The sequence below is a fragment of the Phlebotomus argentipes genome, unplaced genomic scaffold, assembly GCF_947086385.1.
Source record: "Phlebotomus argentipes unplaced genomic scaffold, Phlebotomus argentipes genome assembly contig_5, whole genome shotgun sequence".
NCBI lineage: Eukaryota > Metazoa > Arthropoda > Insecta > Diptera > Psychodidae > Phlebotomus > Phlebotomus argentipes.
The window spans coordinates 10,021,973-10,039,899 of record NW_026776165.1 but is presented as its reverse complement, the minus strand read 5'-3'; the positions used below and the strand labels follow the sequence as shown (position 1 = coordinate 10,039,899).

General features: G+C 39.4%; 6 protein-coding genes across 6 annotated transcripts in view; 2 read left to right on the top strand and 4 right to left on the bottom strand.

Annotated features, from left to right (window-relative positions):
• Positions 1-2,463, top strand: part of LOC132255533 (adenylate cyclase type 2) — a 30,909-nt gene extending 28,446 nt beyond the window's left edge. The window contains exons 14-17 of the mRNA XM_059751611.1: positions 62-796; positions 1,036-1,050; positions 1,166-1,408; positions 1,487-2,463. Coding sequence (XP_059607594.1) covers positions 62-796; positions 1,036-1,050; positions 1,166-1,408; positions 1,487-1,618 — 1,125 coding nt within the window. The 3' untranslated portion in view covers positions 1,619-2,463. The remainder of the gene's footprint in view (positions 1-61; positions 797-1,035; positions 1,051-1,165; positions 1,409-1,486) is intronic.
• Positions 2,464-5,271: 2,808 nt separating this feature from the next.
• LOC132255437 (probable cytochrome P450 9f2) lies at positions 5,272-7,106 on the bottom strand. Its single transcript, XM_059751461.1, has 3 exons — positions 6,871-7,106; positions 5,596-6,815; positions 5,272-5,537 (listed from the first exon to the last, which is right to left on the bottom strand). Exons 1-3 carry the CDS (start codon positions 7,077-7,079, stop codon positions 5,368-5,370), a joined length of 1,599 nt encoding a protein of 532 aa, XP_059607444.1. The 5' UTR covers positions 7,080-7,106; the 3' UTR covers positions 5,272-5,367.
• A 527-nt stretch (positions 7,107-7,633) lies between these two features.
• Positions 7,634-9,551, bottom strand: LOC132255436 (probable cytochrome P450 9f2). The gene is made up of 3 exons (XM_059751460.1): positions 9,152-9,551; positions 7,872-9,091; positions 7,634-7,817 (listed from the first exon to the last, which is right to left on the bottom strand). The coding sequence occupies exons 1-3, from the start codon at positions 9,361-9,363 to the stop codon at positions 7,648-7,650; spliced, it is 1,602 nt and encodes a 533-aa protein (XP_059607443.1). The 5' UTR covers positions 9,364-9,551; the 3' UTR covers positions 7,634-7,647.
• A 181-nt stretch (positions 9,552-9,732) lies between these two features.
• LOC132255589 (probable cytochrome P450 9f2) lies at positions 9,733-11,919 on the bottom strand. The gene is made up of 3 exons (XM_059751686.1): positions 11,340-11,919; positions 10,060-11,279; positions 9,733-9,982 (listed from the first exon to the last, which is right to left on the bottom strand). The coding sequence occupies exons 1-3, from the start codon at positions 11,549-11,551 to the stop codon at positions 9,813-9,815; spliced, it is 1,602 nt and encodes a 533-aa protein (XP_059607669.1). The 5' UTR covers positions 11,552-11,919; the 3' UTR covers positions 9,733-9,812.
• Positions 11,920-11,933: 14 nt separating this feature from the next.
• LOC132255979 (probable cytochrome P450 9f2) lies at positions 11,934-13,793 on the bottom strand. The gene is made up of 3 exons (XM_059752155.1): positions 13,537-13,793; positions 12,257-13,488; positions 11,934-12,197 (listed from the first exon to the last, which is right to left on the bottom strand). Exons 1-3 carry the CDS (start codon positions 13,746-13,748, stop codon positions 12,028-12,030), a joined length of 1,614 nt encoding a protein of 537 aa, XP_059608138.1. The 5' UTR covers positions 13,749-13,793; the 3' UTR covers positions 11,934-12,027.
• Positions 13,794-17,043: 3,250 nt separating this feature from the next.
• On the top strand, positions 17,044-17,870 carry LOC132255417 (uncharacterized). Its single transcript, XM_059751437.1, has 3 exons — positions 17,044-17,319; positions 17,374-17,582; positions 17,641-17,870. The coding sequence occupies exons 1-3, from the start codon at positions 17,206-17,208 to the stop codon at positions 17,801-17,803; spliced, it is 486 nt and encodes a 161-aa protein (XP_059607420.1). The 5' UTR covers positions 17,044-17,205; the 3' UTR covers positions 17,804-17,870.
• Positions 17,871-17,927: the final 57 nt, after the last annotated feature.

Below are 17,927 nucleotides of genomic sequence, written 5' to 3'. Positions count from 1 at the left end.
AACACTTTTCTCTTCCTCCCACTTTCTTTATCGTTTTAGTTACCTATATTCACTCGACTAGATCAATTTCGATGATGAATATTCTCTGGGCACGGCGATGAATATGACTGAGTTCCCACCGATGGAGCCACGCGCTCTTGAAGCCGCGCCAACGTACATCTTCTGCTGCGCTCTCAGCTTGTCGGCAATCTCAGCCTTCTTGCGGGCTGGATTTGTTCTGAAGTTCGCCTCCATGATCCTGGCAATTGGCCTCCAAGGCATTTCGTTGCACTTCAGTGATCTCATTCAGCGCTACGACAGCTACACTCTGCAATCCTGGCCTCTGGTCCTGCAGGGCGTTCTGTTCCTCCTCCTGATCGCCTCTGTGCTGCACACGCTCGATCGCCAGGGTGAATTTGTGTCGCGCACGGATTTCCTCTGGAAGGCGAAGCTAAAGATTGAGCAAGAGGAGGTGGAGACAATGAGAGGCATCAACAAGATTCTGCTGGAAAATATCCTTCCAGCTCACGTGGCGTCGCACTTCCTGCGCAAGGATCGCTCAGACGATCTCTATCATGAGAGCTACTCCTGCGTGGCCGTGATGTTTGCCTCCATTCCCAACTACAAGGAGTTCTACGATGAGTCTGACGTGAACAAGCAAGGTCTCGAGTGCCTCAGGCTTCTCAATGAGATCATCTGTGACTTCGACAAGCTCCTGCTCAAGCCCAAGTACAGCGGCATCGAGAAGATAAAGACAATTGGCAGCACGTATATGATTGCATCAGGATTGCGACCGGGCAAGGAAGAAGGAGCAACGGTAAGTTTGGTGTTTAAAAAAGATAAAAATGCACTATAACATGTGGAAAATGACATTTTGCACAATATTTTCATTCAGTCAGTTAATTTTTACTGACCAATTAGTATAAATACTAATCAAAATGATGCAGTATATAAGTTAATGTGAAATCCACGATATATTCTAATGTTGCCTCAAATTCACGCATGCTTTCCTCCATGACAATAAAACACCCTCAATCATCTGTCCAAATAACACAGAATCCCAGCATCTTGGTAAGGTATCAATTGAGTGTGACATGCTCGATGTCTTGCGAGTATTAAGTGTGATTAACTGTGTCTTGATCTGCTTAAAGATGAGCTCTGATTAATTGATTTGACTCTTGTCTAGGACGAGAAGCGAACGGAGGAACACAATGTGGTGACTCTGGTGGATTTTGCCATATCGCTCATGTCGGCTCTGGACCAGATCAACCGCGAGTCCTTCCAGCGCTTTCGCCTGCGAATCGGTCTCAACCACGGGCCTGTGATTGCGGGTGTGATTGGCGCCCAGAAGCCGCAATACGACATCTGGAGCAACACAGTGAACGTGGCCTCGAGGATGGACTCGTGCGGCATTATGGGACGCCTTCAGGTGAGTGGATGAGACACAAAGAAGGGCCATTTTCCCTGCTCGTGCGGCATAACGATGGGGTATTTTATTGACCATCAGACGACAGAGCACACAGCCAAAGTCCTCATGACGGCGGGTTATGCGTGCGACTGCCGTGGACCAACGTACGTCAAGGGCAAAGGCACTCTCACCACGTACTTCGTAAAGACGCCGTACGACGAGAAGATTTAAGGACACAACATTCGCCCCATTTCACCTCTCCCACACCAAGAGGAGTCAACAAATCACGAGCTTTCTCTCCAAACCTCCGTCGTTGTGAGTCCCACGCACTCTTCCGTCATGCCTCAGCGGATTACCACCGCCCCGCACGCTCACGGGTTTGGGTTATTTCCTCCAGGATCTGGACAGTTTATGCCGCCGAATAACCGCCCTGAGTAAAAATCACAACACAACCCATAAAGCCACCAATCTCTCCTCCAAGGGCGTAGCCAGAAAGCGAACAAGAGGCGCAAATTTAGCACTTTTACTAGCTTGTGAAATTGGAAAGTAATTTCCACTTATCCGGGTATTTTTATTGCATATATCTTAGAATCCTTTAATATCCGTGCCACTGGAAAATAGATTCTTAATAACCATTTACCGATGATGAATTCCCATGTGGAAAAAATATCTTCAGTTATAAAGAATTCTTAACTAAAAAGGAAACTCCGCAAAGTTCCCTTGAATGCAATGTTATTGCTCATTCAAGATTTTAAGCCTCATTCGCTTATAAATCCTCCTTGTGCACGGAATAATCGACTGCCTACGTCCTTGCTCTCATCTCGCATCACCCTTTCTTCATCCCCACAAAAGATTACACTTTGCTGTCGTGCACTGGAAGTCCATTGGAGAAGGAGCACAGATTAGAGATATTGCCAAAGGCTAATCATTTGATCAATTATTGACGTATAATAGAACATAGGATGTTTAGTGTAAACGAAAAGAGAGTCAACTCTCGACATTTGATGTGAAAAAAAGGCTGGAAGAAGAGCCGAAGTGGAGCAACAGGTTTAAAGAATGAAATAAAGGATATATTGGTGGATAATGAGAATCCGTTGACAGTCCAAGTTCAACTGTTGGAATGTGTTAATGGCAATAATTGGAATTCCTCGCCACGCATTGAAAGGATATCTGCTCGTAAAGCGTCAGCACAGATGTTTGGCAGCGGCGACAGAAGGTTTTCTTCTGTATACAGTGAAATAAATTCCTGGAAACTTCCAAGATTTTGGGCTCATAAATATGTTATCTTCGTGCGTTGGATTTGAGCAAAAAGCTGCATTTTATTACCTCAAAATTACGCAATTCCCTAATTTAGTCATCATCATGCTCTTTAATGTTCTCCTCCTCGGCGCAAGGCATAAAGTATTTGTGTCTCAGTAATTCGAGAGCAAGAGAGATGCTCATGGAAGAAAGCCTCAATCTATGCGAGGAACTTTCACAACTCCTCAGAGATTAGCGGGAACTTGTAAAAGCTTAAGCACGCTCTCAAGGGCTCAGTGGTCAACGTGCTGGAAAAGTTGCTTGGAATGGCAAGAAATTGGAGCTGGGAGTGAAACAATTACCACGGGGAAATTAATCATTTCCATGCTCGGAGATTTGGGCTCTTTTGGGTGAATCATGCTCAGTGGAAATTGCCGGGAAATTAAACATTTCCATTTGATGATCACTTAAGAGGGCAACTTAGAGTGTGAGAAGCATTCCACCAATGCATATTTGACGAAGTTCTTTTCCTTCAATCTTCAAAATTTGCCTCACGGCAGAAAGAAATGCTCACAAAGTGATGGAAATAAAAAAGACTTATTTAAACTCAATTCAAACCCTTTTTCTGCTCACTTTTCTCCACTCTTGAGCAGTGAAAAGAGCAACCAAAGGGAAAAAGAGAAAAGTTTTATAGCCTGCGATTCTTTTTACTACATCTCTCTGTGTTTCCTTTTAGCGTTGTCAGAGAGGAAAAGTTCAATCACTCGTGTAGGCAAATCTCAATATTTTTTTCCGTCCCTTTGACTGTTTCGCATGCCATTTTGCTGGAGGAGAAATTCCTTGCAAAGGCAGAATGCGCGAAAACATACAGAGAAAAATTCTCCGAGCATCGCGATGTGGAATGTTGCACACGCAGATTTTATGATAGATTGCCCGCAGACACGAAATATCAGAGAATATATAGAATTTAATTCATGACTCTTGAAGAAAATATACTTGAAATTATGAGTATATTTGCTTCACATTGCGCATCACTGTAAACTCTGTTTACAATTTTACAACCATCCTCATCATCCCCTATATAGACACACCCCAACCACTCGTCGCGTCTTTTCTATTACACCACGACGAAGAACTCAATTTTCCCTGCGAAATGGGATAATATTGTTGTACGCTGAATTCCCACGACAGTGTTAAGCATCCTAAAGGCATATCATGGAATCACGACGGGGAAAAGAAGTATAGAACCGTAGACACTTTTATGGTAATCTTATTTAACTCGTTTCCAGGGAAATTAAATAAATTACGCCATTTATGTGCGGAATCTGCAGAAAGAAATCACCACCACACTTTTTACAGGGAAATGGCAAAAAATTCAAGGTGCGGTTTCATTGTTTTCCCTAATCCTTGGACAAGTGGAGGAAAAGGGAGGTAATTTTGCGTGATTATCCACCAAGATGAGCGCATATCGATGAGAAGCAGACGTGTCTATTTTCTCACTGAACAAAACATATTTATTGATTACCGTACGGAGAATATGTCGAGGACTTTCCCTCGTCAAGAGGCATTATATATGGAAACCTCGGACGCTTAAATTCTATTATAATGTCGTGTGATCTCTGCAACGGCATTCTGCTAAAATCCCTGTACTTGAGGGACCATTGAAAAGTCCCACAATGATTAAATAAACAAGATATGATATTTCAGACGAATTCAGGCATTAAATGCCCAGAAAAGTATATTCAGAAACGTTCTACAATTTCTGTGAAAAACAGCGACTTTGCATGCTCTTCACGAGCACTTTTCGCCCTTAAATTTGCTATAAACATAAATTATATATTTATCATAGAACACTTTGAACATAATCAACTTTTGTCGACATATTTTAACAAGTGCTTTTTGCCACCCGAAAAGCCCAAGAATATAACAGAATAGTGTAAGTTTAGTAGAATATCGTTTGTGAAAATCAGGAAAACCCGTAAATCAATAAGTGCACAAAGGACACGTTGAGTTGACATTGCGAATGGACGCTCTTCGTGCCCTCAAGAGACATAATTTTCTCGCTTTCAGTGTCACAACAGCATTTAAATATCACAATTTTCATCGTGCTCTGCAAGTTTTCTTCTGCAACATTTCGCAAATAACATGTTTACATTCTTGCCACAAATGTGTAAAATGGAAAATCCTTCAGGCTGAGAATTTAGATAGCAAACAGAACAAAATTGACTCCAGAAACAGTGGCTTTAGCAGAGATCAAAAGAATCTCTCGACCTTGCTCTCGACATTTTGCACGACATTGAGCTTGAAAAATCAAAGTGAAAGCGACAATATTTTCACTCGATGGCAGAATTTAAATGTCATCCCTCTGGGATATTTACGTATAATCTTATTATTATTTAAATGTTTGTTTCTCCTCAGTCATGTTGGTCACGAGGGGAGAGTGAAATTCTCTTGGAGTAAATAAAAAAAAAACCACATGAGGCTGTATAAACAAATCTGCCAGAGTAAATTGGGTCAATGAGCTCACTGGAGCTTTCCTTCTCGCTTCTCGCATCGGCAAACAAATCATAATTCTGGAATATAGAATTTTTCCCTCAGCCGCACTTGATTTTTGCTTCGAGAGCGATTGTGTATTGAGAAAGCAATTTGCAGAGACAATACGGACTTATAAGCTTTATTTATAGATCTTGAATTCTTTCACGTCGATTGCACACACTTTATTTGTACTGTCATTTTAACTTTTATGGTGCTAATCTAGGGGTTAATTGAACACGAATACCCTTCTCAGATGAGAAAGTGATATTTTTGGAGATTTTCAAAGGAATCTGCGTCTTTTCGGTGGGTTCTATCTTGAAATTGAGAATTAAGTAGTACAAAATAGCTTTAACTTCCATCAGACCAAAGCGAGAGCCTGAAATGGAAAACAAAATCCTTAGATTGTGCTCATAATCTGATCGTCTTAAACTCACCAATGCAGTTCCTTGGCCCAATTCCGAATGGTAAATAAGTCCCTGGAATGATTTTGCCCTTGTTCTCGTCGCTGAATCTTTCAGGGTCGAATTTCTCTGGATCTGGAAAGTATTTCGCATCATGTTGAATTGCATGCGTTGGAATGACGAATTTATCGTCGACAGAGAATTTGTAGTTTAATCCATTTCCATCATCGAGAGTGAAAGCTTTAGTGCAAATTCTTTCCAAAAAGAGCACGGGCGGCCACATTCTCAGGTGTTCAGAGACAACCATGTCCAGATACTTCATCTTCTGGATTACATCGTAATTCAGCGATTTGAATCTCAATTCTTCATCAGTTTCCCGAATTTCTTTATAGAGTTTTTCCTGAATTTCCGGATTTACAGCCATTTCGTAGCTCAAAAACGAAAGCGCCGTTGAAACTGGTTCAAATCCAGCAATAAAGAATAAGAAACACTGCGCCAAAATATCATCATCTGAAAGATCTTTCTTTCCTTCTTGCTTTCCGATCTGGGACTCTTCGACAGTTGCGAATCCGGCAGAATCAATTTCTTTATCCGAAGTCTGATGCGTTAATCTTCCTTTCTTGGCTTCCATCAGCAAATGAATCATGTCAGGACGAATTATGTTGTTCTTCTCACGATAATCCATAGCACCAATTATAGTTGTCTTGAAATATCTTATCAAACCATCTGGAAATATTTCCAATCTCAGTAGATTTGCTAATTTCGGGAAAAACATGCATATAATCATCCTTATCATACGAAGAGGATTCTGCATGTTTGTTATACTACTGCCGTACTCAAAAAATTTGTTCTTGCGATGTTCCAGCGAATTGACTTGAATGCCAAAAGCACACGTTGCAATAATGTCGTTTGACATGCGAGAGCAAAAGTCCTTCATTTCGTACGTCTGAATTCCCTTTTCCTTCGTCTCCTTGTTGACAAACGCAACCATTTGATTCGAACACTCAGAAATGAGTTCGAACATCAATCGCATCTTGCTTCCAGTGAACGCTGGACTCAGAGTGGCTCTCATGGCTCTCCAGTAATTCCCTTTGAGCAAAAACAGTGTTTTGCTCAATATCGAGTTAGTGTCAGCGGTGAAAACATCGCGACGATCGCTGAAGTTGTCAAACTCCTTAACAGCGAGATACTTTATCAGCTCCGGATCTCTCAGCACAACAACAGGAGTTCTGAACTCAAATGAGCCAAAGAATCTGCAAGAAAATCTTTTATCAGACACTTTTGATAACTGATAAAGCAGTGGCTTACTTCTCTTGGGGAAAAGCTGAGTACACTTCTTTTAACAACTCCAGCAATGTGAGTTTTCGTGTGAATAAATTTCCTGAACAGCCGACCATAAATGTTGGCGCAAGGAATTTAACGCCTCGGTCTTTGAAGTAGTTCTGATTATGATATCCCTTGTCCAACACAAGCTTGGTGAGCAGCACCACCACAATGAAGAGCAACAGCTGATACATTTTGGTGCGCCGAATCCAATTCGCGGCTATTTTTATAGACAGACTGGAAACACTTATGAATTGAGACGTAAAATCACAAATTCCGAAATGTCTTTGGACTCACAGAAGCTTTCAGTTCACGTGAAACTTGATTGTTTTCTTCGATTCCATAAATGCACAAAATATTATTCAATATGTGCGAAATTATTGATTGAAATATGAGAATGATGAGATGCGTCTATATCAAACGCACAATTTGTACTAAAGAAACTCACGAATACGATGAATACCAAGTTGTGTGTTGCGTATTTGATTGAAGTTGGGAATCCAATATGTGTGCGTGAACACACGAATACTATCAGTCTTATTATACACAACAAGAAGCCCACGATAGAATTAAGAGATAACTGAGAAATATAGTGTGAATTCTACACTTTTCATGGTTTCAAATTTTGTTATTAATTAATTGACAATTAAAAGCAATTTAGCGCAATATATGAATACAGAACAAACATTATCAAAATATTTTAACATACACCAAATTCTTAGTTTTGGTTGATAACATTTATCAAGGTACACTTTATATCAATTAATCTTTAGATCTTGGAGTTAATTGAACCCAAATGCCTTTCTCGCCTAGCATAACAGAATTCCTTGCGAGCTTCAGAGGAATCTGTGTCCTTTCATTGGCTTCAATTTTAAAGTTGAGCAGCAAATGGTAGAAAATGGCTTTAACATCCATCAGAGCGAAGCGAGATCCTGAAAAAAAACCAAATCAATTTAATGTTGATTAACCATAAATCAGAAACTCACCAATGCAGTTCCTTGGCCCGATTCCGAATGGCAAGTAAGTTCCTGGAACGATTTTGTCCTTGTTCTCGTCGCTAAATCGTTCGGGATCGAATTTCTCTGGATCCGGAAAGTATTGTGGATCGTAATGAAAAGCTGCAATTAGCACCATGAATATATCATCCTCTGCAAACGTGTAATTTAGTCCTGTATCATCCTTCAAAGTAAATTCTTTAGTACATTTCCTGTCCACAGCAGGAACTGGAGGCCATTTTCGTAAACTCTCAGAGACAACCATGTCCAAATACTTCATCTTCTGGATAGAATCGTAATTGAGAGGTTTAGATCCCAATTCTTCCGCTATTTCTTGAATCTCTTTAAAGACTCTCTCTTGGATTTCCGGATTTGCAGCCATTTCATAGCACAGAAACGAAAGCGCCGTTGAAACAGTGTCAAATCCGGCAAAGAAAAATATGAAACATTGTGCCAAAATATCGTGATCGGAAAGATCATTCTTTCCTTCTTGCTTTCCGATTTGAGACTCTTCAACAGTTGCAAATCCGGCAGAATCAATTTCTTTATCCGAAGTCTGATGCGTTAATCTTCCTTTCTTGGCTTCCATCAGCAAATGAATCATGTCAGGACGAATTATGTTGTTCTTCTCACGATATTGCATCGCGTCGTAAATGGCTCTTCTAAAGTATGAAATGGCATTTTGTGAAAATATCTTCAGCTTCATTGCACTGCCCAATGTTGGAAATACCATTAAAAATAGAAATTTCAAAAATCTGGGGAACTTGAAAAAGTTCACCAAGTCTTTTGAATTTATAAAGAATTCGTTCTTATCATTTTCCAGCGAATTGACTTGAATGCCAAAAGCACACGTTGCAATAATGTCGTTTGACATTCGAGAGCAAAAGTCCTTCATTTCGTACGTCTGAATTCCCTTTTCCTTCGTTTCCTTGTTGATAAATTCAACCATTTGATTCGAACACTCAGAAATGAGTTCGAACATCAATCGCATCTTGCTTCCAGTGAATGCTGGACTCAGAGTGGCTCTCATGTCTCGCCAATCATTTCCTCTGAGTAAAAGGAGAGACTTTGAAAAGACAGGCTCAACATCATCGTCAAGGAAATTGCGGCGATTGACGAAGTGATTGAATTCCTTCACAGTCAGTTGCTTAACAAGATTTGGATCCTTCAACACGACAATTGGTCGACGGAATTCAAATAAACCGAAGATCCTAGTAAATTTCAATAATATAAGCACACAATACACAATACTTATATCTATTCAACATTACTTCTCAGTCGGAAAAGATTTGTGCATATCCACGAGGAATTCTATTACTGTTCTCCTGCGTGTAACAAGATTTCCAGAATTTCCAAACATGAAGTAAGGTTGTGCAAACTTGATGCCTCTCTCTTTGAAGAAATTCTCATTTTCATACCCCTTGTCAATGATAAGCTTCACCAGAAGCACTAATACAAGTAAAAGCAACAACATTTGAAACATTTTGCGCAATAGAGTTTGTCACGTAAAATCACTGAAATTTCTTCCCAGTTGGAAGATTGTTTCACAAGTGATTGAAGACTGAGGTTCAAGATATCTTTTATAAGCGACTTTATCACATTAGCCAAGCTGTACTTCAAACCCGGAACTCGATATCGATTTCTTCACTTTCGAGAGGGAAGAAGTCTTATCAAATGCACCGACAATACTGACGAAGCAAAAGATTCTCAATACGACTGAGGCGTGAAAACTTGCAAATATATTGTATATATTTACTTGGTAGTCTTGCTTGTAGTGACAAAACAAATATCAATCCAGTGTTATGTAAAATCACACATATAAGAAATCTCTTCTGTGGTGTAAAACGAAGAATTGTTATACTGTATTGGCATTCATGGCAATATATTTGGAGAAAAGCTTTAGTTTTAATTATCATTGATAAATATAACGAATTATTCTTTGGATCTCGGCGTAAGTTGGACCCAGATTCCCTTTTCAGATGCCATCGCAGAGTTTGTGGTGAGTTTCAGCGGAATTTGCGTCTTCTCGTTGGGCTCAATCTTGAAGTTCAGGATTAAGTAGAAAAGAAATGCTTTGACTTCCATCAAAGCGAAGCGAGATCCTGAAAAAGCAAAACATAATCAGACACTCTATCTAAAATTATGTATTATCTAACATTTTATCTGTTCTTCAACTTACCAACGCAATTTCTGGGTCCAATTCCGAATGGTAAGTAAGTTCCCGGAATAATTTTATCCTTGTTCTCATCGCTAAAACGTTCGGGATCGAATTTTTCTGGATCTGGAAAATATTGAGGATCATAATGCAAAGCTCCGGTAAATATAACGAAAACGTCTCCTTTTTTAAATGAATATTTCAAGCCTTCTCCGCAATCCAGAACGTATTCTTTCGTGCAAACTCTATCAAGGAAGGGAAGCGGAGTCCATTTTCGCAAACTCTCAGAAACCACCATGTCAAGATACTTCATCTTCTGCAGAGTATCATAATTTATAGCTTTCTGGCCAAGGAGTTCATTTGTCTCTAAAACTTCGTCAAAGAGTCTCTCTTGGATTTCCGGATTTACAGCCATTTCATAGCACAGAAACGAAAGCGCAGTTGAAACTGTTTCGAATCCAGCAAAGAAAAATATTAAACATTGCGCCAAAATATCATCATCTGAAAGATCTTTCTTTCCTTCTTGCTTTCCTATTTGAGACTCTTCGACAGTTGCGAATCCGGCAGAATCAATTTCTTTATCCGAAGTCTGATGCGTTAATCTTCCTTTCTTGGCTTCCATCAGCAAATGAATCATGTCAGGACGAATTACGTTGTTCTTCTCACGATATTGCATTGCATCCAAAATTGCACTTCTGAAGTACGATATTAGACGCTGTGGAAATGCTCTCACCTTCAAGGCGTTGCATATTTTAGGGAAAGACATCATAAAGACAAGTTTTGCTATACGAGATAGTTGAGCAAGATTCGTCAAATTCTTCCCGTTCAAGTAGAATTCGTTCTTCTGCTCTTTCAGCGAATTGACTTGAATGCCAAAAGCACACGTTGCAATAATGTCGTTTGACATTCGAGAGCAAAAGTCCTTCATTTCGTACGTCTGAATTCCCTTTTCCTTCGTCTCCTTGTTGACAAACGCAACCATTTGATTCGAACACTCAGAAATGAGTTCGAACATCAATCGCATCTTGCTTCCAGTGAATGCTGGACTCAGAGTGGCTCTCATGTCACGCCAATCATTTCCTCTGAGTAGAAATAATGATTTGCAAATTGCAGGATCATTTTCGTCGACAAAAATGTTACGGCGGTTCACGAAGTGATCGAACTCCTTGATCATAAGACACTTTATAAGTTCCGGGTCTCTTATCACTAACAATGGCGATCTGAACTCAAACGTTCCACAGACTCTGTAAAAAATCACAAGATTGTTAAGTACAAAATACCACAAATTGTGATAACAGTTTTACCTCTCATTTGGAAATGAAGAATATGCGTCACATAACCATTTGAGTATGGATTTTTGGCGTGTAAAAATATTTCCCGAATTTCCAACAAAGTAATACGGTTCCGAGTATTTCACTCCTCTTTCCTTGAAGTAGTTTTCATTCTTATATCCCTTGTCGATGATGAACTTGGTGAAAAGCGCCGCCGCGACGAGAAGCAACAATTCCACCAACATTTTGTGCGTCTATTTCTATAATATCTCAACACACACACACAAGTCTACTTTTGCGACGCAATTCCAAATAACTCTTGTCGACACTATTCTTCTCAGCAAAGGTGTTCCAGAATTACTCGAAGATTGCAATTCGAGGCATCTCTTTTATACGTCTCGGAACGTCACGATGAAGCCAAAGGTACTAAAATAACTCCCGGATCTTGATATCGATTTGGTTTATATCGCAAAAGAGATACGACCTTATCGAACGTGCCGGCACTACTGAGAACACGGCGGTCGTCCTGCTGGTGTGAGCTATAAAAATCATAAGTAAACATACAAACACAATCTTATGTCATGCTTCAGTGTAGTGAAATAAAGGCCATGTGTGAATATTTCATTAATGAATGAATGTTACTTTATTCTTTCCAGTTGCATTTGTATGTCAATTTAACGTACAAAATTCTCTAATGAATACAATGATTAAATATCACGAATTATTCTTTGCATCTCGGCGTAAGTTGGACCCAGATTCCCTTTTCAGATACCATTGCAGAGTTTTTGGACAGTTTCAGCGGAATTTGCGTCTTCTCGTTGGGCTCAATCTTGAAGTTCAGGATTAAATAGTATAGAAGAGATTTGACTTCCATCAAAGCGAATCTCACTCCTGAAAGGAAAAAGGAAATCTCAAAACAAAGAACTTTGACTGAAAATTCATCAACTAACCAATGCAATTTCTGGGCCCTAATCCGAATGGCAAGTAAGTTCCTGGAACGATTTGATCCTTGTTTTCGTCGCTGAATCGTTCGGGATCGAATTTCTCAGGATTCGGAAAGTATTGAGGATCATAATGCAAAGCTCCGGTGAACACAATGAAAATGTCTCCTTTTTTGAATGAATATTTTAAGCCATCTCCGCAATCCAGAACGTATTCTTTCGTACAAACTCTGTCGAAGAAAGGAATTGGAGTCCATTTGCGAAGGTTTTCCGAAACCACCATGTCAAGATACTTCATCTTCTGCAGAGTATCATAATTTATAACTTTTCCATCGAACTGTTTGTTCGTGTTCAGAATCTCTTCATAAAGTCTCTCTTGAACGTCTGGATTTGAAGCCATTTCGTAACACAGAAATGATAAAGACGTCGAAACTGTGTCAAAACCGCCAATGAAGAATATTAAACATTGCGCCAAAATATCATCATCTGAAAGATCTTTCTTTCCTTCTTGCTTTCCGATTTGAGACTCTTCAACAGTTGCGAATCCGGCAGAATCAATTTCTTTATCCGAAGTCTGATGCGTTAATCTTCCTTTCTTGGCTTCCATCAGCAAATGAATCATGTCAGGACGAATTATGTTGTTCTTCTCACGATATTGCATTGCATCCAGAATCGCTCTTCTAAAGAACGAAATTAGTTGTCGTGAAAATAACTTTACCTTCAAGGCTTTGCATATTACTGGAAATATTAACATTACGAGGAGTTTCACTAAACGAGACATTTTAGCAAGATTCGTTAAATCTTTCCCGTTCAAGTAGAATTCGTTCTTCTGCTCTTTCAGCGAATTGACTTGAATGCCAAAAGCACACGTTGCAATAATGTCATTTGACATGCGAGAGCAAAAGTCCTTCATTTCGTACGTCTGAATTCCCTTTCCCTTCGTCTCCTTGTTGACAAACGCAACCATTTGATTCGAACACTCAGAAATGAGTTCGAACATCAATCGCATCTTGCTTCCAGTGAACGCTGGACTCAGAGTGGCTCTCATGTCACGCCAATCGTCTTCTTTCAGTAAGAAAAGGGATTTATAAATGGCCGGATCACTTTCATCAGCAAAGATATTTCGGCGATTCACGAAGTGATCGAACTCCTTAATCGCAAGATGCTTGATAAGCTCAGGATCTTTGACAAGCAGCACAGGTGATCTGAAGTCGAAGATTCCGCTGATTCTGTGAACAAATCAAGTTCACTAATACGCTGAATAAATTACGTTGTATGTGAGACATTACTTATCTTGTGGAAATGCTGAATACAAATCTAACGTCCATTTCAGTATGGATCTTTTGCGTGTAAAGAGATTTCCCGAATTTCCAACCAGGAAATTCGGTTGCAAGTATTTCACTCCTCTTTCCTTGAAGTAGTTTTCATTCTTGTATCCCTTGTCGATGATGAACTTGGCGAAAAGCGCTGCCGCGATGAGAAGTAAAAATTCCACCAACATTGTAACAATTTTTTTGATAATCGCGAAGCAAATTAACTCGACGGTGTCCCACGCATCGGCAGTAGCGACAAGACTGACGATTTTTCTGGCGGTGTGAGCATATAAACATCAAAAAGCTTGCACACAAATGCAAAGCTATGTGAAATACACAAGTTATGTGAGTATTTCATAATAATGAGTGAATCTTTCTCCCTATATTGATCCAGTCAGAGCACCTCTGATGTGTTTTTCTGCTGCCAATGCAAGATAATGGACTTAAAGCATCCATCACGGTTAAAGCAAGGGATTGAAGAACTCTCCGTGTTCCTCAGAATAATTGTGCTGCATTAGCATTTGCCGAGACACGACGATCAATATTCTGCATTATTCTCAATTACTCACTGCCCGAGTCCAATACAGGTGTAATTAGTTTTCACTTCAATCAAGAAAGTGAAGGTTTTCCCAACGCCGCCAGCTGAAGAAAACACATGCCAAGCTTGTGATATTTGCCTGCAATTGAGGAATTCCTCTTTTTCCGCTCCCTCGCACAGCTGAGCATAATTCTGGGGAAAATGTATGCAAAATCAATTTGAGCGGATGTTGCGCTGCCGTGTGATAGATGATGACCAGCCCTTGTCCTCAGTGGCAAATCTACATTTTTCACAAGAGGTGAATTGCAAAAGCGAGTGGAAAAGCGTCAGAGCTGAAGGAGAGACAACATCAATCACGCCATTAAACTTTTATACACTGTTTTCGTCTCGAGAGACCCAAACACATCAGTTTATTTACCCTCCGCAGGCAAAGGAATGCGTCCCCGAAAGATGCCTCTTCAGGTATTCCCTTGGTATTTCACGTGGAGATAATTTTCCAATGATTTCAGCAATTGTCCCATCTCACAGTCTTTTCCACCTCAATGATGCCTGTTGGGAAGAAAAATGAATCCATTGTACACACAAATTCAAACTCACATTGTTTAACTTTTTCCTCCTCATCTTCTTGCCAATCTCTGGGAAGAATCTAGGCAAAATCTTCTTCTGCGAAGGCACTTTTCACGCTTTCGTTTTTTTTTTCCACCCTCCGCTAAATGATTTCGTCTCTTCATTTGCATAAGGAAAAATCCTTAAAGACTCTGTCACTCGCGAGAGGACTTTTCCAACTCAATGCATGATAATGGAAGCCGAGAGTGTTCTGTCACTGGAAAGCTCTTGAGATTTAATTGAAAATGGCACAAACTTTCACGGTTAGTCAACTGAGGGGTGAAAATATTGGATAGTACATTGTGATTAAAAGTTTCAATATCAAAGTTCAATTGGTTCAATTACTAAGTCGTTTGCTAAAACCATTTTATGTCTCTCTTCTCGTGCATAAAATTTCCGACAAAGCTAAATGGTTACAAAATACTCAAAAGATTGAAGAAATTGGGAGAATTGCTGATGTTTTTGATTTAGTGAAGGTTTTGCCACAGATTTAGATTAGTCATTGCTAATTTATCAGTGATTAAATAATCAGTAAATTCATATCTACTTCCATCGTTTCTGTCTATCATTTTGATGTGTCTTCAATGTTAAATGATAAGATATTTTTCCACATTGAGCTCCGATTTATCCCTTTGTCATAATGTCAATTGCATCCAAATGCTAAAATGCACTTAAAACGTCAATTGTAGGTGAAAATAAAACCAATGCTAAGAGCAACAGAAAATAGGGCAGCAACACAATGCATGAATTAGCAATTAATTCCATTAGCGATGCTGTGGCATCAATTAAAATTCAGGAATGGCGCCAAGCGAGGAATGAGTGATGATCTGGGCAATTTTTGAATTTACCTGCCACCCACGGAAATTCACCCCCAGCGTTCCATTTAATAATTTATTTGGCAAAAAGTGTATCTCGTTAATTTTTCATGCGTCTCTCATTCAATTTAGCTGAGAAATGAATTTTCTTTACCCGTAGCAGCGAAAGGGACGCCAAATGAGGGGCTGGAGGGCCTGCAAAGTGTATTTATCTTTTGGCAGAGATACTGTGAATTGGTTCATCTTTTCTTCATTCGCGCCAAGGGATGCCGCCCATCTCTTCACAGGGCATATTTCATCCCCTGCCCGCCGCCCCGAACCGGAGAAAAAACCAAGGGTGTGCGGTTGAAATATTTGCTTCCAGCAAGAAGAGAATATAAGAGGCTTGAAGGATGAAAATGTTTAATCTGCGCTCGAAGGTGGAGTGGCGAAATTGGGGGTGACAGGAGAGTTAATTGCCTGATTAAATGTGATTATAATGTATGGCTTTTACATATGGAAAACATGAAAAACACAAAAATTCACTGCAAAATTTTCGCGCGGTTTTGCTGATAATGTTTTTCAAAGGGCACGTAAAAATCACTGTTCATTCAGTTCACTGCAACGCATGGACGGGTGGATTTAATCAGATTAAACCTGACAAAATGTTGCATTTTTATCCTGTGAACTTCGCTATTAATTTTTGCGCATTTTCCGCTCTTTCCCATATCACACAAAAAAGCCAAAAACCCGGAAAATCATAGAGATATATTGATTTTGTATTTATTTACCTGCAATTCAGCGTAAACAGAAAGTTCAAAGGTGACAAAGAAACTATTTCAGCCATGGAATTGCTGAATGGAAGTCTTCGATGGACTCTTGAACTATTCAATCAACAGGAAAAGATTGAATTGCATTCAGAAAGTGGGAAAGTTGCATCACTTTTCAGCACAACAACTTAAAAATTGTCATTGCATTTTGTCAAAAGCACACATTCAATTTGCTACACGAGTTCTTAGAAATATGAAAGCTATTACTTTGATCGAATTCTCCTTACCTTTATTGTTATGGAACATCTATTATTTTTTTTCTCCAATACAAACTCGAATGCTTTTAGTAATTTTGAAGGATTAAATATGGTTTGTCATAGCACCGCCAGATGGAGTGCTTCTATTAAGAGTCCTCCATATGAAAAAATAACAATATTGATGACAAAGTCAAATTTTTATTTAGAACATATTGGCCAATTTTTGTCACATTAAGAATGAGGAGTTCTTTGCCACTGTTAGATGTTATTACATACACAAAGAGCAGTAATGAATTATTTATTATATTCTAATTGATTCTGGAAAATACTTCTACTGCGGTTTATTCCTCAGGAATTTGATGATTTGTAATTGAATTACTTTCTTTTTGATCCTAATATCATCATCTTTATCTATATTTATTCCTGCAAATCAGTTCTTTGGGTGTGAAGGCAGCCTAATCAATACAGACATCAATATCTCTATTTCCATGTGTCTTGGCCTTAGTTGTGTATAAACTGAGATGACAGCAATTGCAATTCCTCACTCAGAACTGTGTTTCCTTGCATTCTCAGCACAAAAAAACCCCAAATAAACTCTACAAATGTGTTTGCAATTAATTTGACAGTGATATTAAGAGTGACACTTATTGTTTAAGACTCTGTTCGTGTTATCATTGCAGATGTCGTGCTCAAACTTAATAGACCTCAACGATGATTGCTTATTATGCATCGCGTCATTCCTACATCTTCGCGATTTACTCAGTTTCGAGCACGTCTGCCAGCGAACGCAACAAGTGAGTACTTAATTCCATTTTGTCACATAATCGCTGAACCTGCGGCACTTTCAGGTGGCGCGGTTGCAGTATCGCAAGTACCGCAGATATCGACTCTTATTGCGCGAAGAGGGCGGAGAATCTGACAAGGTTTTATCCAGCATCGGGGAGTTTATTGAGTGTATGGAGTTTTCCTGTGGCTTCACCATCAGCAGCGACATAAAGAGGCGAATCTTGGGGAATATCGCGAGATTCTGCGAGAAAATGCACACAATTATACTCAGGTGTGGATTTGTGATGAGATTTTGCGAATGTCTTACTCAATTTCATTACATTTCTCAGATATTTCTCTCTGAATTCCATTGAGACTATCGAAGATTTGCAGCCTCTGGCGAACTGTAAAGCTCTCAAGACAATTTACCTGATAAACTGTGATGCCAACAGTGAGTTTCTGCAAAACTACGAGGAATTGAAGCATGTGAAAATAATCGACTATCATCAGTGAATGTCTATTTTGAAGACACTTTGATTAAAAGAACAGTTGTCACACTTTATTAAGCAGTTTGAATGACAGCCAAATTGTTGTTTTACCTAATTTCACTCATATTCACTTACCTCACTACCGATAA